Source organism: Struthio camelus, chromosome Z (genome assembly GCF_040807025.1).
Source record: "Struthio camelus isolate bStrCam1 chromosome Z, bStrCam1.hap1, whole genome shotgun sequence".
Taxonomy (NCBI): Eukaryota; Metazoa; Chordata; class Aves; order Struthioniformes; family Struthionidae; genus Struthio; species Struthio camelus.
The window spans coordinates 69,530,690-69,556,063 of NC_090982.1; the positions used below are offsets into that span (position 1 = coordinate 69,530,690).

Below are 25,374 nucleotides of genomic sequence, written 5' to 3' on the forward strand. Positions count from 1 at the left end.
CTTTCCACTGACAATTAACACAAGGGAGGTGTCAAATAGTTAAAATACCGTAACTGCTTAGTCTGGTCATCCAAAACATTGGCAACTCAGACGTATTAAGTTTTGAGACAACGACAAGATTTGTTAAGATGTGTACAACTCCTAAGATCGTTTTCTATCCAAGTGAACAGACTGCCTGTGTTTTGAAAACAGCTGGCCACACAGCAGTTTGTTTTGAAATTGGAAGAAGATGCTGGACACTCAACACTTTCAAGGAAAGAGTGGAAGCCCTAAGGAAATCTGGTGGATGAAGAGTTCAGCCACGTGTACCCTGCATGGTGATATCATCAAAAGAGGGGAATAACAGAATAAGCAATTTTCCCCTTTTGTGTTACTCTTGAGGACTGCAACATAGATGTGGCAATATCCTATAAAGAGGACTATATATCAAGGAAAGAAATGCTGTCAATATGTCCGTTTTTGAAATCATACTGTATTCAGAGAATTCTGAGCAGTTACAAAACACAGCTCTGGTCCTGCCCATACTGGCAAAATCCCTATTTGACTATCAGGTGGAGGATTAAAACTACCACCATGGACAAAACAAACCAAACGTTAAGAACATTTTTACAATGGTTGGATTCTGATGTGCAAAACAGCAGGTACTTCTGAAGTCAGAGAGATTTGGACCTCTGAGATCCGCAGGGAGCCCCTTTCCTACTTCTAATTATTTTCATTGGATCACATGGCTGAAAGCTGTGGCTTATTTAAAAAAAAAAAAAAGCCTCCATGCCATATTTAAGGGAAAAATGACTATTTGCAACATAACAATACTCAAATGTCAGCTATCAAATGACTAATTCTGTTTTTTCCATATGAAAAACCACATTCACGCAAAGGAAGGCAACCAATTGCTTTCTTTCAAAACTCTACACTCTTTAAGAATTACAGAAATATCTCACTTGATCTATCAGGCATTATAGTTTATGAGCATCAATTTTATAGTCCTTAAGTGGAGTCAGGAGTGGGTCGGAAAAAATTACACAGACCTGTAAAACGCACATCACTGGGTGGGTCTGATTCTGCTCTCTTTATCAACAGTTTTCAAACACTGTAATTCAACTGAATTCATTGCTGTCACATGAGTATGAATGAGAAAAGAGTCAGGCTCTCTGTGGGCAGACTATTCCTCAGGAAACACCCACACAAGTAATTAAGCAAGAGATCTCCTCAGAGGAATCATATTAGATTTGGCTGGCCTTTGCCACTGCTAATGAGAAAACTGGGATAATACAGGGAAAGTGAACCTTCTTCTAGTTGTGGTCAGTGTCCACCTCAACGGATCCTCACGGGGCAGCATAACAGCAACTCTGCCAGGAGAAGCCACAGTGTCTCCCGAAGTCAATTGCACAAGTCAGTGGCCTGTGAATATAGAACGGAGCAACGCGCAATGGACATGCATGCCTATTTTCTCCATCTTCTGAACAAAAAGAGTGAGAAAGCCAAAGTAAACCAGACATGTTTTCCTTAGTAGTTAAAGCATTTGCAGAAGAAACATGGCTGGGGTGTGTTAGATTAAAGAGTATTGTTCTTCTACACACAGAATACAAATCTAGAGCCTCAGGAAAATCACACTTCGTTGCAAGCTTAAAAAAAGAGGGGAGACAATCTGTGTTGAAGGGGAACAGGATTGACTGGGAGTTCAAAGGTCTGCCTGAATAAGTATAAGCTCTCTGGATTACCCTGGCTTTAGTGAAAATGCTGACAGACTGCAAAACTAAACGAACAGTGGAACTTTTTCTCTAATTCATTGGATACCCTTCTTTCTGGTATCTATATTCCAACCATACCCACACAGATATATACCTACTATGTGCAAGGCAGACAGGAATGCGGATATAAGCAAGGAATAAATTATTTCCCTTCTTTTTCCATTCTGCTCCTTTTTCCCTTACCTTTCTCCATCAACATGTCTTTCTCCTTATTCTCATATCCATCCTCCACAATCTTTTCTAGACTCTTCTGGTTCCTTACAAAAGTCAGACCAAATATCAGCATCCAGGTTCTCTCTGTTTTGAAACAATTCATCTCTGCTTGCTTTTGGCTCCAGTGATGCTGCTGTGAAGAATTTTCTACTCTGAAACTGCTTCAGGAACAGACATATCTTCAAAGCAACCAGAGCAGCCTGGATACAGTTCAGGAAGTAATACTGGCACTCAGCATATCTCACCTTATTTCTGCTCTCTCTTAACACTAATTCAGGTCCACTCGTGCTTTGCTGCAATTCAGAATGAAGGTAGGTCTCCAGCCCCAGCTGCTGTTTTCCACCACTGCATCAATAGCCTCCTCTGACTGGGAGTCCCATACCTAGTGCTTAGACTGTCACTGCAAGTTTAGAGACCTTGTCTAGAACAAGTGCCCAAGTTTTACTAATGCTGAGAGAGCTGATGCTGGGTTGGCTACAGCGGAAACATGTGGGGAAAATCTCATATGAGAGCTATCATTCTTAAACTATTGAAGAGAAAAGCAATTCCCAGCCTAACAGAACTCCAGAGGACTAGCAGAAGAACAGCAGGACTACACAGATCTGAGATAAATGGTAATCAAGAGGAAAGGAGAAATTCTCTCTCATAATATTTTGATACATATTTTGCATTAAAAGACATTGCAGATGGGCCCTACCATCATCTGTGATCAGCCAGGACCTGAACCCGTACTTCTTTTGTTAGAAGCAGTCCTTTAGTAACACAAGTGAGTGATCTGGTTACGGCAATTGCCAAGGGAGACATGGTTCATATCTCTCAGTTGATCTTGTTGCCATCATTAGCTTTTGCACCAAATTCTCCTAGCTAAATAACTGCAAGCAGGCAATCTTTCATCAGTGATTAGTCTAAAAAAGATACACAGGAATGGCATGTGACCAGATACAGTTGGAAAGTCATATAGAGTGACAGCAACCTGAGAGCAGACCTAGACCCTATCTGAAGTGGTGGATGAGCAGCCATGTGGTGTGATGTGGGACCATATGTGCTGTTAACGGACGGGGAATTGTTAGGTTCATTGCCTACTAACAAACAAGGTAGGGAAGTGGGTAAGAGTTCAGTATCTCATAGTCTTCACCGAGGGTAGTTAAGATACCTCATACAATGGGGTAGATATCATTGCTGCCATTTTACAGCTGGGAAAGTCTGTGCTTGTCCAAAATCCTAGTTTGAGCCAGACTTTCTCTCTCCCAGCTCCCAGGGGCCACCAAACCACTAAAACATTCCTCTGTAGTAACAGCTCAGAGTGAACTGGCTCAAATTCAGTTGGTCTGAACAGTGGAACGGGATACAATAACCAAGCTGCTTCCAAAATGTAATATCAGGTTTGAAATACCACACACCAGAACCAAGTGTACACACCAGTTCTATTAGAGCACTGAGGGATCTGCCAGACAGGATGTGTCAAACTTATGCCAGAAGCATTAAAAGGTATCTCTTAAAATTGATCCCATCCCTCTTAAGAAAAGGAAGGGGTTAAAAATTAAAACAATCTTGCTCAAGTAACTGTCCTGGTTGGGAAACATTAAACGACAGTGGATGACAAGTTAGCCACAAAGTGACTAAAACTGAAGCTATGTAATGACTCATCCCTCCAGTATGTCAAAATTATAGCTGTTAGCATGCCACCTCAAGACCTCCCACATCTCCATGTTTCTATGTTTACTAAATTTGAACTGTCTGGATTAAGTCCCATCCCTGTCCAGCTCAAAAAACTTTTGCTGATTTTAGTATTTTCCTGATCTTTTCATCTCCTCTTCACGCAAAATCCTTCCTGTATTTTCCCAGGTCCTCTTAACTGATAGAAGGCTCCTCAGCACCTGAATGACAAGCCAGCATCCCAGCCTTCAAATCCCACTCTTCCAAACTCACTTCCACAGCAAAACATACACAAAAATACATAAAATATTAACCATAACCATACTAACCATTACAGAAACATACCCCAAATGTCTATAAAACCTAGAGGCACTTCTATGTAATGTCAGTTCTGCAACCTAGCTCAGCACACCTCATTTCAGTCTACCATTTGTACTATTTCTTCATTATCTCATCAGATCTATTTCCTATCCCATTAGGCTGTGGTTGTTTTAAACTAACTATCCAGAGAGAAGCCCAGGACTTCCGTTACTCAAGGCAAATAAATGATAATGATGAAGTGATATGGGAGAATTGGCAGAGGGTTCTGAAGAAAAATCTGCAATGAGGTAACTTGTTTAGATATAGGAAAAACAAAACAATACACGTTTTAAATGTGCATGAAATAAATGATGATGTCCAAATGTTAAGGAAAAAAACTCCATAATATTGTACATTATATACCATGTACTAAACAGACCTAAGGTTGCCTTAAAAAGTGTGGTAAATCCTACTTGGATTGGCACAAGGCCAACAACAATCCCAGCTGTGCTTCACACATGTAGTGTAGGGAAGTGCATGTACTCATCTGCCAATCCCTATCAGTGTAAACTGCCATTAGGAAGTTCCTATCAGACAGCACGAAGTGGAAAAGCCGGAGCCTCTGTATAGAGAGATGATGACAGCCATTTCACGTGACAGCCATTGTAGTCGTCCCTTCCTTCGCCAGGTTCTAAGGTATATGGACCTCTGCTAGATTTGACAATCTGGTCCATGGAGTAACGCAGAGAAAGGATCTTTTGAAGGTACAAGGGGAAGGTGTGAGATAAGGCCTTGCTAAGACCAGTATATAATTCTGAGTCACCCGTGTTTAAGAAAGATGGTTTCAACCTAGAAGAGGTGCATAGAAGGCTGACAAGAACACTCAGGGTATGGAGAGTCTATTTTATGAGAGGATGCTAGCCATGAACATGGCTTGTTCAGCCAAGGCTGAGAGAAAAAAGACTGCTATCTATAAATACACTTGGGAAAGGGCTAAACACTCTTTGGGTTGGTAACCATTTAGGCTAAAAAGCAATGTTGGCACAAATGAGAGATAAACTGGCCATAAATAACTTCTGCTGATAATTAGAAGTTTCCAAACAGTTAGATTAATCAGGTTCAGGGGCAGGTCTGCAAACAGGTAATCACGCCTGGGGCAGGGATGAGAGCAAGTCATGAGATAGAGCTCAATAAATGAATAACAGGGATTATTTTATGATGTAATGTCTGCAGTAGCTGGGAGTGGGATTTAATGATTCAGGTGGTCCCTTCCATCCTGTGTTATTACGTTGCCACAGCCAACATTATTCTGTACCTATGGCCAACAGAAAAAAAAAAAGAGAGAAGTTCATTGCTTCTAACGCACATGCTTTAATAAGTGCAAAACAGTCACATCATGAAAACTGAAAATAGCTAGCTTGAGCCAGAGAGAATGTAGCAAGCCGAGCAGCACCTGCATAAGATTGATGCAAGAGAGGAATCCAAAGCAATCCAAAAGCTGCTAGGAACAGAGGGTATTGATTTACAAGAAGAGACAGCTTTCTGCATAGCAATGGTTTGAACTTATTACAGATGCAATTTGATAAGTAGTCTCAAAAGCAAAGCAGTACAAAAAGCATTTGCAAATGCACCTTCTAATACAGGCAATAGGAATGAGAGCCATGACTTCAGCAGGATGGCTGTAAAGCTATCACTCACTTTCAATGATGTTCAAAGTAGCACACGCAGAAGCACCAGATGTTCAAATGGAATAAAAACTATGACACTGAGGACAGTTCTCATCAACCCAGGATTCACTTTGAAGGAAAAAGATATGCAATTATTATTGGAAGAATGTGGATTGTTTGCACAGGCAAATGAGAAAAACAGATCAGTGTGGATGAGCATAAATGATTTTCTTAAGAGAGTAAGGGTCTAACCAAAAGGCTCTTAGGAGTTACAAACAACAGTCATAAAGCTACTGATGAACTGGAGTGGCATAAAAGAAATGCTGAAGCCATAAAGGATTAGCAAAACTACATAAGTCAGTGAAGCAAAGTGCATCAGAAAAATAAAATTCAAAAGATAACTGTTTGAAAGCTGTTTTTTCATTTCATTATTTTCATTCACCATTCTCACACACATATTTGTAAAGATGCTACTGCAGTCTCTGATCCCCAGGTAACCACTATCTCAGCCATGTCATGAAAGAGATGACGTTTTTCACTAAAATGTAAGAACTTAATTCTGCAGATGTCTGGAGAGAGACCACATGCCACTGTCCTGGAACTGAAGCCCTCCCTGGGGTGTTGCTTTTCTCCTTCAGTGTGCTGAAGCCAGAGGTGTGAAAACCTTTTCTTCATCACCATTCCTGAGAGTTCCTCAGCCTCCTTTGACCTATACAGAGGATAGATTCCAGCCTCCTCCCCGTGTTAAGATAACTCGCATAGTTTTGCCATAGCTGTGTTTCTGTTTTTGCTTTGCTGGATTTTTGGCTTTTGCTTTGGCAGATGAGGGTGAAGCTTGAATTCAAGATTCTCAGTTCTGATAGATTATCTCTGGGGAAGCTTCTGGAGTTGTATGCTTTAAATAGATTCCCTTGAAAAAAAATGGCCTGAGACTTGCATACGGATCTGTGGAAGAGAGGATGCTAAACTGCAAAACTAAACACTGAACTTGAAGCGAATTAATATTTCTATTAAGCAGTGTGACAATTTAGACTCTTGCATGTATATATATCAGTAAATATCTGGGATAAAGAAACACAACTGCACATACAGAAACTGAACAAACAATTAAAAAAATTACAAACTAAGGCTACGGCATCATTCAGTGCACTGTAGGGCTTTGTCAAGAAATGACGAGAAGTTGCAATCAAAGCAAAAGAAAGGCAGCTTAAAAACAAATCCGGACGGGTAGATTCTCACACATAATTAATTTGGGCTGATATTCAAAAATTCACTTGCTATCACTGAACACCAGTGGACAGTGCTATTGGATTTTATAAGTTCCCATTTTGGAAACCATTAAGCTACTGTGTGGAGGGTAGGCTGTGATGATCTAAAGATGTTCTACCACATTCAGTATTTGTTCTCCCAGAAAGGTACCAGATGCGTCTACATTTTCCTGTTAGATGCTGAATGGTGTTGTCCAGGCCAGAGGTTCTAACTAGGCCACACTGGCTCTTGGAGCATCTTCAGAACCACCAGGAGAGCATCCCAAGTCCTTATCAGAGGAGTGAAACTGCTACAGTGCCCAGCCACTGCAGTAATTCTGGCACTGTGGTTGATGTGTGACTAGGAAAGACCACATGTGGAGCATCCTGTATTTGCTAACATTTATCCTAAAAGTCAATAAGGCAGGGTCTACAGCACGGCAGCCTATTCATGACGAACATATTCTTCTTCACTGTACTGCATTAGCAGAAAGAGCAGCCTTCATTAGTAATGGGGCAGCCTGGGAATTCAGGCACAAACATGAGGAGTTACACTGGGTCCTTCATTATGAAGGTCACCACACAGCCTGTGGATGTGCACAGCTGCACATTGATATAATGGGCCTTATTACCCACAAGAAGAAAAAAAGGAGGAGAATGCCTAGGCCCTCGACTCATGGAGAACTCCAGGGAGAAAATGCAGTATCTAGCCTGCCCACCTGGCTGTGATTTTCCTCTTGCCTGGCCACTTTACTCCACTGGGTATTTCCAGTGGGCTGGCCACATGAGCGGCCAAGTAAGGACTACTGCTTAGCAGCTTCTTCTCAGTGGCGCACCATTGCTGTGCAGGTGGAGGGCATCATACTCACCAGCATCATCCCACCAGTTATTTCTCTGGGTCTTCCAACAAACACAAGGGCAACTGCAGCCTTCTGTATTGAGTCACTCAGACTGTGCCCCTCTGGCTGAAAAAGAGGAAGATTTTATTTTTCTGGGGACCTGCTCCTGAATGCAATCTCAAAGCTGTCTGACAGAGCTCACCCAATACCAGGAGAGGAGCAAGAGCTCAGCACTCATTCTGCGATGCCTAGTCTTGGAACAGGGAGGATTTGTATGGCAAATACCTGACTAATCCGGCTAAGGGGTCTTGGTCTGAGCCAAGGGCCACCAAAAGGGGACAGGACACATTTGTTGGTTCCCTAGTAGACGCCAATGCTACCCTGCTCCCTCACACAGAGCAGAACCTTGCTTTAGGCTTGCATGGTATGATCTCCCACAGCACAAATGGTATTCCCAATCCCACTGACACAGGACAAACTCTTACCACTCTGATGCAGGGCTGTGGTTAAGAGCCCTGATCTATTGAGGACTGCCAGTCCTTGGTGCACAATGATTTCTTTTTAGATAACCACAACAGAATTTTCAGAACTGCTAATGTGGCTCAGGAACACGCATTAACCGGCATCTCAAAGCAGTGCTCCCAACTCATTTATGTACTTTTGGAAAACCCACTTTTGCTGCAAATATGTAGCCTGCTGTTCAAAATGCTGAGTGCTGACAGCTGCTATTGACTTCAGTAAGAGTTTTGTTGTCCAGTTTGAAAAGCTAAGATCGCATAGTCTAACTTTTAAGTCTTCTACGTGGGATCACAAGGGGAGTGCAGATTTTGCAGAACAGGATCCTTCTAATTTAAACTACCACAACCATAGCATAAAGGATTTTTACTCCGTTTTGAATGCTGACTTTCTATACCTTCTTTACTGCAAAAATAAAGTCCTTACTAACAATGCCCCTTCTCAATTCACTTGGGTTGCTAAATGAAGCATTGGAAAACTTGGAATTTAGAATTTGAATATTGTTTGATCTCACTTGAATTAAATGACTCCCTCATTTTTCCCAGAGGCTGTATTTCTGAAATATTTTCATTTATAAGGCACGATTTACTTAGGAAATTGTTACAGGAAAAAGATTTTTTTGCAGCCTCAGGACTCCCTCTAGTGTCATTATGGCCAGGCTCTTTGGGGATCAGTACGGACCACTGCAGTTTTGTGTTTGTTTTTGATGAAGACTGCAAGCGTGCATCAATACCTTCTTATTTATATCTAAGAAGCCTTGGTCCACTTGTCTGCTACTCCACTCATAAAATTCAAGTTGAATATTTACTATCTGATATAGTATTTAATCAAAATTAAGACTGAAAGAAAAATGCCATTTTAATGAAATAAACATTGGGTTGCTATGGCTTTGTCTGAAGGTCATTCATTTATTCTCCACAGGCAGATATATTAACATGATGAGCACAGGATGCCTCCTGAGTGCTTGCAGCCAGTATTCAGTTCTTCCCATTAGAATTATCAGGAGTACTGAGTGTTTGTTTCGTATCCACTGCTGTAGATTTAATAATTTCACCCAAACCAAAGAAATCTGATGTAAGTTGTTTCACAAGATGTGGAGATTTTGGGGTTTTTAACTTGGTTGAAAGCCTATGGGAGCCCTAAGAAAGTCTTGACCGCAGCAGCAATTTGCAAAGAGTACTGGTGGCTGAAAATTGACACAGAAATTATTCTCTAAAAAGTGGTTTCTGGTACCAAATGAAACTCATTTATTGTCAGAGAAGCCTTTTTCCAACAAAATCCAATAAAGACACTGATGTGCAGTGTATTATACTGCTCAGTAATGTCATGCATTCTAGTTTAACTAACAGACGGATAGACTGTCAAGTGCACACAAGCAGATCTCATCAGTAACAGGAAAGAAACTGTTAATTACCTGCACGGTAAGCCTTGAGGGTAAGGCTGCTGCATATCCAGCTGGTATACGGAAACAAGCCCACAAATGAGGAAGAAAGAACAGAAAATAGAATACTTTACATTCTGGATTTCTGCCTGTCTGACCGCATGACCAGGATTTTTGTTACAGAATCACAGAATGGTTGAGGTTGGAAGGGACCTCCGGAGATCATCTAGTCCAACCTCCCTGCTCAAGCAGGGTCCTCTAGAGCATATTTCCCAGGATCACATCCAGACGGGTTTTGAATATCTCCAGCGAAGGAGACTCCACTACCTCTCTGGGCTACCTGTTCCAATGCTCTGTCACCCTCACAGTGAAGAAGTTTTTCCTCAGGTTCAGATGGAACTTCCTGTGTCTCAGTTTCTGCCCGTTGCCTCTTGTCCTGTTGCTGGGCACCACGGAGAAGAGGCTGGCCCTATCCTCGTGACACCCTCCCTTCAGATACTTGTACACACTGATGAGATCGCCTCTCAGTCTTCTCTTCTTCACACCGAACAGGCCCAGCTCTCTCAGCCTTTCTTCAGAGGGGAGATGCTCCAGTCCCCTCATCATCTTTGTAGCCCTCCGCTGGACTCTCTCCAGTAGGGCCATGTCTCTCTTGCACTGGGGAGCCCAGCACTGGACACAGGACTCCAGGTGAGGCCTCACCAGGGCTGAGTAGAGGGGGAGGATCACCTCCCTCGACCTGCTGGCAACACTCTGCCTCATGCACCCCAGGATCCCATTGGCCTTCTTGGCCACAAGGGCACATTGCTGGCTCACGCTTAACTTGTTGTCCACCAGCACTCCCAGGTCCTTCTCTGCAGAGCTGCTTTCCAGCAGGTCAGCCCCCAGCCTGGACTGCTGCATGGGGTTCTTCCTCCCCACCTGCAGGACCCTGCCCTTGCCTTGGTTGAATTTCATGAGGTTCCTCTCCGCCCAGCTCTCCAGCCTGTCCGGGTCCCTCTGAATGGCAGCACAGTCTTCTGGTGTGTCAGCCTCTCCCCCCAGTCTAGGATCATCAGCAAACTTGCTGAGGGTGCACTCTGTCCCTTCCTCCAGGTCATCGATGAATACATTGAACAAGACTGGACCCAGGACTGACCCCTGGGGGACACCGCTAGCTACAGGCCTCCAACTAGACTCTGCACCACTGACCACAACCGTCTGAGCTCTGCCATCCAGCCAGTTCTCACTCCACTAGGACTTGTTAAGGAAACAAGTCCTGTCATGCATTCAAGACGTAAGAAATCCTTGAGTAATAAATGCCAAAGATGATAACAAACCCAGGAACTGCAGATACCGGGCTTAAAAACAAAGAAAAATTCAGACTTACGTTTCTTAGAAAATCTAAATCTTGCTGAAAGTGAGTAGGACTCAGGTTCAGAAATTCCTGAATGACTTAGGAAAACACGATTTAGAGTTAGAGGTCACTTAGGCCCTTCTCAAAATGTAGCCTTTCCCTTTCTGTAAGTCTCTTGATATTTGTTCTAAAGTCCCTGAGGCTGTGGTGTGGAGATTTCTGTCTGAAGAGACAGCCTCCAAACCCCTGCTGAGAGCAGGGTCACCTAGAGCAGGCTGCTCAGGGCAGTGTCCAGTCAAGTTTGGAATATCTCCAGGGATGGTAACTCCACAGCCTCTCTGGGCAACCTGTTCCAGTGTTTGAGTACCCTCAGAATAAAAAAGTTTTTTTTCTGTGTTCAAGTGGGATTTCCTGTATTTCAGCTTGTGCCCATTGCCTCTTGCCCGTTCACTGGGCACTACTGAGAAGAGTCTGGCTCCATCGTCTTTACTCCCTCCCATCAGGTATTTATACACATCGATAAGATCCCCCTGAGCCTTCTCTTCTCAAGGCTGAACAATCCCAGCTCTGTCAGTCTCTTTACATGCCAGAGGGGATTGCCTTTCTTTGGAAGAGAGGTAATTTTGAAATAAGCATACTAAAAAGTATTATTTAGTTTAAAGAAATTATTAGTTCAGTGACTGCTGAGCTACTCACTAGAGTTACAGCTGATATATTCATTGACTGATTACATTTTTGTGACTGCATCAGTGTAGCTATAATATGGAATAGATTTGTTCTTTTAAATTTCACATACCCTAAAATAAATGTATATTTCTGAATTTCATCCTATTATGTGGTTCATGAAGTATTTTTAAAAATGTCTATTTTTTTTTAAAGAACTGCCCCATTTGACACCTCCAGCCACATTACTCATTTCTTTTCCTCTCGATTCAGATATCCATCGGCTGATCCTGCCCAACATGGAGCTGCCCCAGCTTGCACAGCATCCTGCATGTGGTCTGACTAGCCTTGCATGCAATACTATGGTTCCTATGCTCCCTTTCTGTTCTTTCCTGCTCTCCCTTTGAAATTTGTGCGTTCAGCTCCCAAACACTTCTGTATTACAGAATATTCCCATTTACCTATGTTTTGCCTCTCACGCAAATGTGTTGCTCAGTGTGACCTTTTCTCTAATGTAATTTTGAGTACTACTTCTCAAGCGCTGCAGTCTAAGTGGGTCTGTCTCTACTGAGGTATATCCAGGGACTCTCATGACAATCCTTCCTGCACAGGGTTAGAGAAGCCAGGTGCTCCTAACTAGGGACATATTAAATCAGACCTGTGCAACACAAGGACTGAGCAAAGGCGAAAATTTTCCCAAGGCTACTCTCATCAGCACAGTTTCCCTGCCGCACACATCTGCTTTTCTGGTCTCAGTCATGTTGTGGATCATTATGCCAGGTTAAATCTTTTTTGCCCTTTCTGTTCACATTTTAGATCCTCTTGATGCTTTTCTACAATTCCCTCTCCAGGGTTTCACAAATCTTCTTAGAGTGCCAATTTGAAGAGAATGAAGCTCATTAGGCCTCTGCCTCTGAGATCTTTAATAAAACTGTTAAAAGATATCTGGGTGAAGATCACTCCCTATGATTTCCCCCTGGACATGGTCTCCCCCTTCCCTCCCATATCCATATACATTATTCTAAAAATGTAAAGCCTGCCAAAGGCTGCTAAGGAAAATCCAGACTGAATGATGACTACAAACCTCAAAGGAAGAGAAGAACCAGACGGCTGACCCAGAAAAAAGATTCATTCCATCACAAGTTTTCTTATTCTGCAGTTTTGGAATATTATCTAGGTTACTTATCCTGCTTATTTAGTGTCCAATTTCAGTTCACAAATTCCAGTTCCATGTGTAAGGGGAGTAACAAGTTAAAAAAAACAACCGACCTGTTGAGACACATTGAAACGCACCCTGCCAGCTGATAATATCAGAAAAAAATTTATGACTGCTAAGCTGTTCCTGGCACAGATGATGTATGCAACTTTGAGGGTATGTCTGCATATTTGAATTAAGTATGATAAGTGGCTTATATGCAAGTAGTTCAAGTGTGCTCTTCAACAGATTTTTAAAACAGAAATCCTGTGCTTTCAAATACAGGACACCACTGAGGAGGTTTGGAGTGCAGAACTTTTGCTGCCTAATTTAGGTTCTGTACAGGCCATAATCATCTCACTTTGTGCTCCTCATGTTTTATCTACCCGTTACATAGTTCTTTCATAAAGTGGGGCAAGTACTATGTATTTATGTACTGTATCCTGCACAAAAAAAAAAAACCTTAGTAGGAAAGGTAATAAGAAAAATACTTTTCATATTACAATTATAAATTAGAATAGTATTCGCAAAGTTATAGAATATCTAGAATTCTTAAACTTCCTTCTATTCTTTAAAGGGACTTTTAACAAATGGCCTTGTCACCTGCCAGGTTTATTATCTGTCACATACCCATTTCATATGTCTCTTCTAGGTAGGTGTATAGCACCCTCACTAGAGTATTTAAACAATTACACAGTTTAATTTATCTATCCTTCAGATACGTTTGTTAAGCAAAAAATTCATGGTATGTCAGTTTTTCAAGTAAGGGTATGAGTCATACAGCACCTGCAGAGAAATAACAGTCCAAAAGTCAATTTTCAAAAACACTTTATGCATAAAAAGCAGTGCTGAAATGTTTACTGACCTGCCCGATAGGTTTAAGATAACTCTCTCCTACAACACAAGAATAGCATAGGTTATTCATTCTCAAGATTATCAGGCTCATTGGGTAGTGGTTAATGGGTCACATTCTGCCTGGAGGCTGATTCCAAGTAGAGTGGTCTATACTGGGTCCTGTCCGGTTTAATATCCTTATTAATGATCTGCAGGAGAGGCCAAAACAAATCCTCATCAAGTCTGCGAACAACACCGAACTTGGGAATGCAGTCAATATGCATAAGGGCAGGAACTCCATTCCGGACCTAAGACAGGCTGGAGAAATGGACTGACAGGAGCATCAGAAAATTCAACAAGGACCAATGTCAAGCCCCGTCCCTGGGAAGGCAGAGCCCCTGGCAGCTAGTCCAGCCCGCGCACGGACCGCCTGGGAGCAGCTCTGTGGAAATGCCCCGGGGGCTCTGGGGGACAGCGAGCTGCACAGGAGCCAGCTGGGGCCCCGGCAGCCGCAAAGGCCAACGGCGTCTCAGGCTGTGGGAGCAGGGGCACAACCAGGAGACGGAGGGAAGGGAATGTCCCCCTTGACTCAGCACTTCTTAGGCCACACCAAGACACTGCATCCTCTGGTTTGGGGCTCCCCAGTACAAGACAGATTCCACCAAACTGGAGCGAGTCCAGCGGAGGGCCACCGGGATGCTCAGGGCTGGGGCACCTGCCCTGTGAGGAGAGGCAGAGGGACCAGGGCTCCTTCAGCCTGGAGAAGGGCAGGTTTTGGGGGCCCTCACAGCAGCCTTCCAATGGCCTATGAGGAGGCCATTGAGAAGACGGAGCCAAGCTATTAACAGAGGCATACAGCAGAGAACAAGAAACAATAGATGCAAACTAAAACTGAGCAGTTCCTACCTCACACAAAGGAACAATTACTGCTGTGAGGATAGCCAAGTCTAGAAGCAGGTTGCCCACGGAGGCTGTGAAGCCTCCATCCCTGGACCTTTTTAAGACCCCATTGACAAAAACCCTGGGCAACCTGGTCTGTATTCAGTGTGGACCCTGCTTTCAGCAGGAAGCTGGCCTGCAGACCCTCTGCGGTCCTCTCCAGCCTGAACCATTCTGTGATGCTTCGTCAGTACTAACAAGGTGAGAAGATTTTGTTGTTGTACGCTGGAGAGCAGCAGAACGTCCATCACCTTGTAAAGGACTCTGTAACTCCCCCCTACGCACCAGTTTTTGTGCTGAGGTGGAGCCGCCACGGGCACACCCCTACGCGAGTGCGGGGACGGCCAGCACAGGAGAGAGCTCTGTCACACGCCCAAGCGTGAGCAAAGACAGGTAGCTACGGACGTATGTCACATGCCAGAACTGATGAGGTCCTCAGGAGCCGTACAAGGTTCGCAGCTGCCTGGGCTGCGGACCGGCGGGCCACCGCTGCCGCGGCGGGCCGCTACGAGGGACAAGGCCCGGGACAGCTGGGGGGCCGGGGCAGCGGCTCTCCAGGGCCCAGCGCCCGCTCGCCAGGCGCCGGACGGGCCGGCTGCGGAGAGGCAAGGCAAGCGGGAGAGGCCGGGCTGCTCCTCGCCTGGGGAACCACGCGGCTCCCGCGGGCTGAAAGCCGCATTTCCCCCGGGCGGGGGGGCAGAGAGAGAGCAAAGGCTGGCACCGCGGCCCGGGCCGCCCGCCGGGGCAGCTACCGCCGCGCCCCGCCGCAGGCGGTGTTTCCGGCGCGGGGCCGTGTGGGCTGGGCTGGGCAGGGCGGGCGGCGCCCGGCCGCGGCCCCCCGAGAGCCGCCGCGCTGCGCCGCGCCGAGGCTCCCGCCGCCCGGGGCCGCGCCCCGCCCCCGGCCCCAGCGCCGCCGCCGCCGCCGCCGCCGGGGGTGCCGGCTCGGGCCGCCGCTCCGGCCCCGCCGTGGCAGGGCAGCGGCATGGCCGGCGGGCGGGGGGGCGACGGCGGCCTGCGCGCCGCCCCGCTGCTGCTGCTGCTGCTGCACGCCGCCAGGCAGGCGGCACTCGCAGGTAGGGCTGCCCCATGGCGGCGGGGCGCCGCTGCCTGCAGGCCGCGGGGGACGGGGGCCGCTGGGCTGGGCGGGGGCCGAGGCGCTGCCGGGGCGCCGCCGCGGCCCGGGCCTGGCGGAGCGTGGGGCGGCGTCGCCGTGGGCCGCCCGCCGCCGTGGGCCGCCCGCCGCGGGGGGGAGCGCTAGGGGGCTGCTGGGCCCGGGGGGCGGCCGGTAGCGGGGCGCCGGTGCGCCTGCGGAGGTGCCCGTGCCCCTTCCCGTGGGAGCCAAGGCCGCTGAGGTGCCGTGTGCCCGGCTCTCGGGACGGGCCGCCAGCCCGCGGCTCTCACTGCCGCCGATGCGCGGTAAGGTGCGGTTTCTCGCCCAGATCTCCCCGCAAGTCACCAAATGCAACGGTACAGCGAAAAAACCTCAAGTTCTGAGATGTATTTTTCTTGCTGATGTATTAGGAAAAGGAACACAACTACAGCGCCAAAAACTGGTGTTCAGATTTATTACTTAAGTGCCCATTCTAAAGAGTGGGCCAGTAAGCAGTTGCAAAAGCGTGCCGCAATCTGTGCGGTCCGGGGTGGCGTGAACGAGTTGTCCCAGCTCCCTCTCTTTAGCGATTTACGGGAGCCTGTCAGTTTCTGCCGCGCTCTGGCTATATTTTCCCTGGATTAAAGGACTAGTTGGGAACTCGCTATTTAGTTGGGAACCAACTCCTTAACGTTTAATTTGAGCTTTAAAAATAATTCTTGGTTTTTGAGAGATTTATAAAGGCCGCATTGGTAGTTTTTCCTAAAGGATTAATTTCGACAAACACAATTTCAGCTGCGAATGAAATACGCCTATCTTCCGTTTCCACAAGAGAATCGCAGTGTCTGTATGGAGCTCTAAGCAGTGTTTTCACAGGTTTTACTGAACAAAAAGCCTCCAGGGAGGGTGAGGGTGTGCCTAAATTGCTCATGGAAATAGCTCACAGCTGTCATGCCATGGAGCTCTGACTGCCCTGAAATTGCTCCGGTAGTAGTAGTGCTGTAAATGTCACGATCTAAGGGTTTTGTCATTGATTTTGCTGGCAGTTACGTTAGGCCAACCTGTGCTGCTTTGAAAGTCTGAAGTGAAGAAGCCACTCTTTGCTTTCCTGTTGCAATATCGTTCCTCATCCCCTCTGTCACAGGCAGCGCAGGGCAAAGCCGGAGCCTGAAGGTGCATCTCCAGATTGTAACATAGCACGAATCAGCAGTGCAGCTTGAGTACTTGAGGTAACACAGGTGCCACAGCACAGGACTCTCCGCCTGAGTTAACTCGCTGCTGAACTCTGCTCTCCCATGTGGACTGGCGTCCCTATCAGGACAGCTTGTTAAAAGCCAGCTCTGGCGTCTTCCTCTAGTTTCTGCTGCAGCTGTAGTCGTGCCCAGAGATAAGAGAGATCCTGCTCCTGAAATCCTACAGTGGAATGGAAAACCAGTCACAGGCTGTAAGGAGGAGGAGAAGAAAAAAAAAAAAAAAGGCATTAGCAGCTTTTTATAGGCAGTGAACTGAAATTTAGGTGTTAAATGATTTTTCTCAACTCTTCAGTAAGTTTCTTTGATAGAACCAGAAATGAACGTCAGCTCTATTCATTTGATGTTCAGTTTTTTAACCATAGGACTACCTTTTCTCTGGAACCGTGGTGTGTAAAGCATTTGTAGCTTCAACATAAAGATATTCCTCACTGTGTACGTTTTAAGTGAATGTTAAATGCTTGCAAATTCACTTAATGTTTGACTTACCCATAAAGCAATGTGAATCTTACAAAGAATGGATTAACTCAGAAAATTCGTTTTTGAACAAAGATTATGTTAGCCTTGAAGGGTGTTACAGGCAAATCTGGTAACCCCATTTTCCACCTCCGTTCTTCCCATGCCCCCTGTGTAACTATCACTGTCATCTGTTACCAGCATGGAGGACAGGAAAGTACTAATATGTAAGTGGTATTTTTTTCATAAAGAACTGTCTTATGTTGTATCTCTGTTTCCCCTCTGTCATTCTGCTGCATTGTTTCTGCGCTTTGTCCTTGTAGCAAACATAATCGACTGAACTCCTCTTCTGTGAAGTGTTTGCGCTTGGTTTTGGAGAATGGAGTTTTCCAAGCGTGATCTGGGGTCTGGGTCTGCGATCTGGAAAGAGGCATTTCCAGGGGTACCCCCCAACAGGCAATTGTACTGTAATGGCAATTTCTTCTACCATTTGTGTGAGATTTAAAAAAACCCTGCAATTTCTATCACTGCTATATTATGAAATATATATAAACCTTTCCAAAAATTTCAACAAAATATGTCATATAGGAGTATGACTATTAAGAATACACTTTTGCATGAAAGAATTATTTTCCATAAGAAAACTTCATGTAACGAATCCTTTTTTTATCCTAAGGGCCATCTTCATAGCATCATTTTTGCAGCAGTTGGAGAAGCTTATTTCAGTAGTTTTAATAGAAATTAGTCACTTTTAAAGAACTATTCATTGTATAATAGTGTTAGAGGCCAACATTTATTTCTCTAAAACGTTTTGTGTATATTCTGAAGTTAAGATTCTCCTGTAGTCACAACTGTGGTTTCACTCATACTACCGGCAGCTTCAAGGGGAAAGGAAGGAATATAACTAGATACAGCAATATATGTGCAGATCGCAGCATTTTTGGATAGGTATTGGAAGTGTGTGAAAGAATTGCTTTGGGTCTTTTCTGATAAATGGCTCCAGGTATGTACCTCAGCACAAACAAAACATGCTAAAGCTGCAGACTGGGAGCTGGGGCAGTATTTGCGAGCACACTGTGGAGTGCACTAGGGAGAGGCCTGGCATCCCTGCGGATGACGGGTGCAGTAGGTGGAGCCGTGGGAGCTGGGTCCACAGCTCTCTTATCTGGAAGCACCTGGAGAAGCGGGGTCAGCCCTGAATCAGTAGAGGAGCACTGGTTTGTTTCTGTGGGCATGTGTCTGTAGTACAGAATGTGAGCATGCGTGATAATTGCAAATGTATTGTTTAATCCCTCCTTCTACCTTTTTTCTGACACAGGGCTGTTCAAAGCTTCTTACGTTAAGTACCTGGAATTAGGTTCTCTTTTTCACTTATGTGCTTGCCCTTTTTAATCTGGCTCTGCTTGTACTGTGCAATCAGAATAAACATACCACAACAGCTTATTTATATTTGGTATTAATAGGCTCTGAACACTTACTTCTGTCACTCACATCCCATCCCAAGGGAGACTCTTCCTCTTATGTTGGAGGTTGCATGCTGTTTTTCCTGTAGTTTATGAGAACAAAGCCGGGACCTGCGTGTTGTACAGCTAGCAATTCAGCCTGCAGTTTGAGATACCTGATATTTATTACCTCTCTTGTTATAATCCTGCAGTTCAGTACAAAAACGAAAGTTTTAAGGCCTGTGCTCATGCGCCCTTCTGCTCCGTAGAATGGATGCTGCTCTCTAGTTCCTTTGCGTTTTTTACTCCCAATTATTTCATCTTAGCAGAAGCTCTTTGGGACTAAAGCCGTCTCTTACTGTTTGCCTAGCAGGTAGTGCGTGAAGGCACTTAATGGTGCTTCACGCTATGCTTTAATGTATCCTGAAAGTACTTTTACTATGTGGAAACCTGCCTTCATCTTGAGATTCCACAGCCCCTCTGCCTCTCGCTGGAGCACCCTGCAAGACTTGGTAGTACAGAAGAAGCGGGTCAGCACCAAAACACAAGTAACTGTTCTGTGTTTTGAGAGTGGAGGGACATAGCAGGGGACAAAGCTATTCCACTTCTGTTTCTCTGCAGCCTAAAAGTGAGCTCTTCCAGAATGTGCTTAGGCTTAACATGAAAAGACTTGGGGAATGTAGCGAGGTCTGCCCTCCAAAAGGAGAGGTCACACCTTTCTCACCAGTCACAGGGAGAAACAGTGTGCACCCTTAGCCATAGCTTCTGCTTAAACATCTACAACAGTAGAGAGTCAAAAACAAACCTCACTTTGTCAACAGACAGCTGGGAAAACGTTATCGTTCTGGAGGATAAATAGTAATCTGAGCTGCTTGTTCTCGTTGATTTCTGTTCCCGTTATATTTTCGTGAATGAGCTGCGGGTGACAAATCTTTAAGGCCTAAATCTCAGCTGGACAATGGGAAACCTTTTAGTCCAAATAACTAAGACAGATGTCCTAGCCATAATATAGGCATCAAAACCGGTACCTCACCAGGCTCCAATGGTATCATATGCGTTTGTTGCACTTAGCCTGAGTGTGCTGTTAGGACAGAACCTCCATTTCAACCTTGCATCTTTCTGATAGAAAGATACATAACTTTATTTTCTTGAAGGGGTGTTTCACAATTGGGATGTCTTGGGAGAGGTGCGCATAAAGCACGTGCAGATACATTTCTGGGGTTGTTAGTTTTGGAACTAGAGGGCAGATAAGGCTTTTACTGCTTTATGTTTTGGGTGGAGAAAGCAAGAGAAAAATGATTTGAAGTGTAGCTGTTTGTTGAATTTGGTGATCTTTTTAATAGCAGAGAACAAATGTTGATCATGAACTGTGTTGTATATGAACTTTGTAACATTCTGGCAAAAAAAGCTAGTGTGTATAATTAGATCTTGTATCTACAGTCCCCAAAAAGCAAGGATTGCTGGGTTGCCCTACAGCTAAAATAATCAGAATCTCAGTTATGATGTCTAGATTTTAAATATTCCGTTATTCCATCTTTAATTGCGGTATGTGTATAAATCTCCTTATATGAATGTACAGTAGGATGGGTAAATTTTGATATAGTATACTTAAATATTTCCGTAGAAAGCCTCAGGAAATATAATCTGAAAGTTTTCCTTTTCATAGAGTTAGAGGTGGACCGGGATATCTGAGTGAAGGGATAAAATGCCAACCCAATGCTACTGCTAGATGTTAGGCTGGAGAATCCTTTGCTTTGTGATTCTGAGGACTTTTACTGTGTCTGGCCTGGTTTCTTGTGATTGCTTTTAAGAAAGATGTAATGCACACTGCTGGTTGGCAGTTTTCAGTAAAATTACTTGAAGTTTTGAGAATTTTGATTAAACTTTACATTTAAGCATCATCTGTTCTAATGGAAATGTTAGGAAAGATTTAGAGCTCCAACATGAAATTTCTAATCAGAGTTGGAGTGGGCTCAAAGGGAGGAGAGAGGGAAATGGGAGTCACAGATTAGCCAGTAATTCAGGTAGGACAGATCTTTAAATTGGCATCCCAAGTGACTGTGCCTTGAGGTTTTCTCAGCTGCTTCCACATGTCTTTTCCTGTGAGGCATAGTGACATACACTAGAATACATTGTCTGCTCAGGCAATCCAAAAGAATTGCTTCTTAGCTGATGTACTGAGTTCACATGTTCCAATAGCAAGGGAGCTCCAAGGCTGGTATTGCTGGTTGAACTCCGCTTACGTTCCTTAATGGTATGATTCACATCAGATGGTCAGGACAGGATGTCCCCTTTTCAAATGCTATGGCACCAGAGTAATTCTGAGGTCGCTCCTGAAGTGGTTTCATCCAGAAATCGTTCTAAAGAATCTGCCCTAGAGCAACTTGATTCCTTTACTACAATAACATGCTTCTTAGTTTGGTGGGCACCAAACAGAAATCATGCTAAGGCACAGTAGGTGGTCTTGGCTCAAGATCTGATTTAGTGCTGGATCAGTGCCTAGGTTGGTGTCGAGTTTCCTGCCCCACCTTCAGTGATGGATTCTGACTCTAAAATTTATAGTGAAAAGCAAAAGCTTTAACCCATGTTTCTTTTTTCTTTTTCAATAAGTTAATATCCAGTATAAACGCCGGACTGTTTTCCAGTGGCACACTGCAAAATATATTTTAACTCTCTGCAACTTCATTTCTCGTTATTCTAAATAGTGCCTAGTAATCTGTAGATAAGTTTAACTTTTGGTTCAATGGCTTTCAACAAAATGCAGTGGGGGGCCCCCGCCCTCACAATGCTTGGCTCTAATGAAAATGTGATGTCTTTAAAAGTTATTTTCAAGTTCCACTAGTAGTCATTAATTTTGATGCAGAAATTATCCACTGAAATCTATGGGCTCTATTACAGTGATCATAATGAAAATTCAGACATGAAGATCTGTGAAAGCTTTGGATTTTATTTGTTAACTTCTGATGATCTTCATTGATAAGATGATAGTGAAATCTCATTCTTGATTCCAAAGGAGTGCTAGGATGTCATGTAGCAATACCAACGTAACTGCTTCCAGAAGCTTAAGACAGCGAGTAGAAGGGTCCCATCTTCACTAGGTCAAACCTTCCTGTGCCCGTAACATTATATATAAATTGCTCTCCTAAAGTTATTACAATGGCTGAAAGAAGTGGAGAAATCCTTTGATTAAGACAGATTATTTCAGAAAACTAGGTTATGCTTCCTGTGGCTTTCAGGAGGACAGTTATCTCTGTGTCTGATCTGCTAAGATGGAGGTCAGAATCTCTTTCTTACCTGTATTATTAGATCCAAAGCACAATCTGGTAGGGACAATCAATTACAGCCTATCTGTTTGAGATAGACAGTGACATTGCTAGCCAGTGTCATAGTATAAATTTACCTTAATATAAAAATAACAAAAATTTAGCCTATTTCCTTGCTTATCAATGAAGTGTAGTCGTTTCTGTTGTTGTTTTTTTCTCTAGTTCTTTATTTCAATACTTTAAAAGAGCGATCTTACTCTCTTTATTATCTGAGCAATAAAAATATGCCCATATAAAACAAACCCCCAAGCAAACAGCATTTGTTCTCTTCTTGTGTAGATTTTATGGAAGACCTGTAAGGTATATGAGAGCTATTTGAGGAGAGTTTCTTCTATTCTGGAAGTAAATCAATGGGGAATAATTCCTTTCTGTTCAGCTTGGAAATAATTCTTGTGTGCACAGTGATGACTCTTCCTTTGCAAGAAATACATGTACCTCAGTAATCTAAAAATCTTTCCTCTGTTTTTCTGGGCACTTAGTATAACACATCATTACCTAGCTTTTGGCTGTAGGGTTTGCAGAAATCTTATTCCTAGGAAAGCTACCTGGAATTTCTTATGTATAATAAAGCACGTTTTTAGATACTATTAGCAATTGTTTCATGAAATAGCTGGTTAACGAAACCCCAGGAGGAAATCGAGCCCTTGACTTGGTACTCTAATGTGCAGAATCTGGTCTGAATTGAAGAGTCACCAGAGTGTGTTAGGTTCAGCTGAGGGACAGAAGAACAGACTAAAGAATCCACTCCAGAACTGTGTTAAAATGAGAAGGCTGACTGAAAATGAAGCTAAAAGGTTCAAATTAAATTTTTAACTAGTGGCATTCCTAAAGGATGCCATCCTGGGAGGCTTGGCAAAAGGAAGCCAGTAAAGAAAAAGAGAAATCTTTGTTATTAGAAATAACAAAGCATCCTTGAAAAGGATTTTATCCAAACAAAGCTGAAAACACAAGCTCTGGCAGATGCAATACGAAAATAGGCCAGGAAAAAAAAAAAGGAAAAGGTCAAGGATCAGCTAGCTGAAGGAATCAAAGCTAACACTAAATCCCACTTAAGTACATCAGGAACAAAAACCTTGCAGACAATTTGTGAAGACAGTTGATTGCTTCTGTTATATTGATAAGTTACTCAGAAAGAGCATGGCTACTGCAGAGAAGCGAAATAAATTGATATCTACTGCAAGAGGGAAGATTCCCAAACTGAATTTCTTTTTTGGAGGGGGAATGAAAGACTTGGAAGGGAATTTGAGTGAAACTGAAATAATTTGAAAAGGTTATGGTACAGATGAAATGGATGCTGCCAAGTTGCAAAAACTGGTATTAATCCACAAGATTGCTAAGAAAACTCAAGGATAAAAAAGCCTACTTGCTAAAGGTAATGTCTAACCTTGCACTTAAAGCTTCCTGGGCACCTGAAGCCTGGAGAGTGGTGAATATTATATGCCAGTGTTTAAAAAAAGATTCTGGAGGAGGCGTGGATGACCAGATGACTGTAAGCTTGACATCTGAACTAGATAAATTACTAGATGTTTAACAAAGGATAGAATCTCCCTGGGGAGATTTCTGCAAGGGGAAGTTCTGCCTTGCAGATGTCTTGGAGTTTTTCAGATAGGATTGGGAAATGTGGATAAGGTCTATTTAGATTACCAAAAGACTTTGGGTAAAGTTTCTCATCAAGGCTTTTGAGCAGCCATTGGATAAGAATGTAGGTCTTTCTATGGATAAATGATAGCTAAGGATTAAAGACCGGAAGAGGAGAGTAAGAGTAAATGGTTGATTTTTTTGCAAAGGCAGGAAGTTATCAGCAGATTTCTGCGCTCTGTGCTGTTCAGTATAGTGATAAATGAGATGGTAAAGAGGATGAGCAATCAGATGAGAAAGTTTGCTGATGTTATTGCTCTTTGAGGTAGTAAAGAGAGGAGCAGAGCGTGAAGAGCTGTAAGAGGGCTATACAGGACAGAGTGACTGGGCAACAAAAGGCCATACGTGAAATTCACAGTAGATAGATTTAAAGAGATGTAGAAGAGCAATCAAGACTACAGTCAAGGCTGCATATCTAAAATAATAGTCAATAAGCTATCCGTTACCACTGGGGAGGAAGGTTGTCCGTGATAGAAACTTCCACAAGTGTATCAGTTCCGTGCTCAGTAGCAGTCAAGAAAGCAAATTAAATATTTGAAATTATTAGGAAGGAAAAGGGAACAAAACAGTGTGATTGTGCCACTGTCTATGTGCATGGTTTGACCATGTGTACTGTTTTCACTCCTTCATCTCAAGAAGGCTATGCTAGAACTGGAAAACGTTCGGAGAGGGCAGTAGGACTGGGCAGAGATTGCAAGGCTAGGACTAGTCAGCCTGGAAAAGAGATGGAGCAAAACGTATGAAAGAATGTGGTTTTTCACACAGTAGGCAATAGACCCGTGGGTCTTCTTATCAGAGGATGTCACAGATGAAGGTGTATGTCCGAAGACAGACTAGATGGGTGCTTCAGAGAGAAAACTTTCGGCAGCTACAAAATAATGCTGCCTGTAACAAACTCAGGAAAACGCCTGACGTGAAAGATAGATGGCAACTGGGAGAGTATTAGAGGGAAAGTATTAAATATGCTTGCCCTGTTCTTAGGATTCCCTGTGGGAACTATTGGAGAGAATTGGTCTTTGTTTCCGATTTTAAACCACGCTATATATCTGGGATCTATTTATATATATATAAATAATTGTTATAACAAATAATGAAGTTGTATGTATTTTTTAATATTTATTCAGCTGTAGATAAGGAAAAGAGATTTTTGTGTGTGTGACTGACCATCCTGTTTGCTTTTCTTTCTTCGTTTCAGTATCCTTTTATGGTGATAGTTTTGTGGAGTTGAACGTGGCAGAAGCATCCTCTCAAACGTCTTTACAGTTGCGGTTTCGAACAAGCAGGCCCTATGGACTGCTTTTCCTTGCAGCTGGGAAGAAAGATTATTGTTTGATGGAGCTATGCTCAGGAAATTTACAGGTATGATTTATAACTATAACAAAAAAAGGCATGTGTGGCCTGCAATTTTTAGTGTTTTTCTTTAAGCTGTTGCCTACAATAGTTGTCAGAGTTTGTTTAGAACAAAATGGAAAATTCAAGTAATATAACTGATAATTTCAGTACTTGGTATGTATTTCTTATAATGACAGTTATTAAAGTTGGCCTCTAGAAGCCTATTAGATCTTGAGAGAGTCTTAAGATCAAGATCACGCCATTTAAAGCATGAGGTTCGTGCTTCATGAGGGCTAAACTTCAGAT

The 25,374-nt window shown here is 43.6% G+C and overlaps 1 protein-coding gene across 2 annotated transcripts in view; it reads left to right on the forward strand.

The window, feature by feature from the left end:
- Window positions 1–17,382: 17,382 nt before the first annotated feature.
- Window positions 17,383–25,374, forward strand: part of LOC138064554 (chondroitin sulfate proteoglycan 4-like) — a 36,984-nt gene continuing 28,992 nt past the window's right edge. Inside the window, exons 1-2 of one of the 2 annotated variants that reach the window (XM_068927692.1) lie at window positions 17,383–17,560; window positions 24,932–25,095. In XM_068927692.1, coding sequence (XP_068783793.1) covers window positions 17,536–17,560; window positions 24,932–25,095 — 189 coding nt within the window. In that variant the 5' untranslated portion in view covers window positions 17,383–17,535. The remainder of the gene's footprint in view (window positions 17,561–24,931; window positions 25,096–25,374) is intronic. The other variant, XM_068927693.1, reaches the window with a different exon arrangement.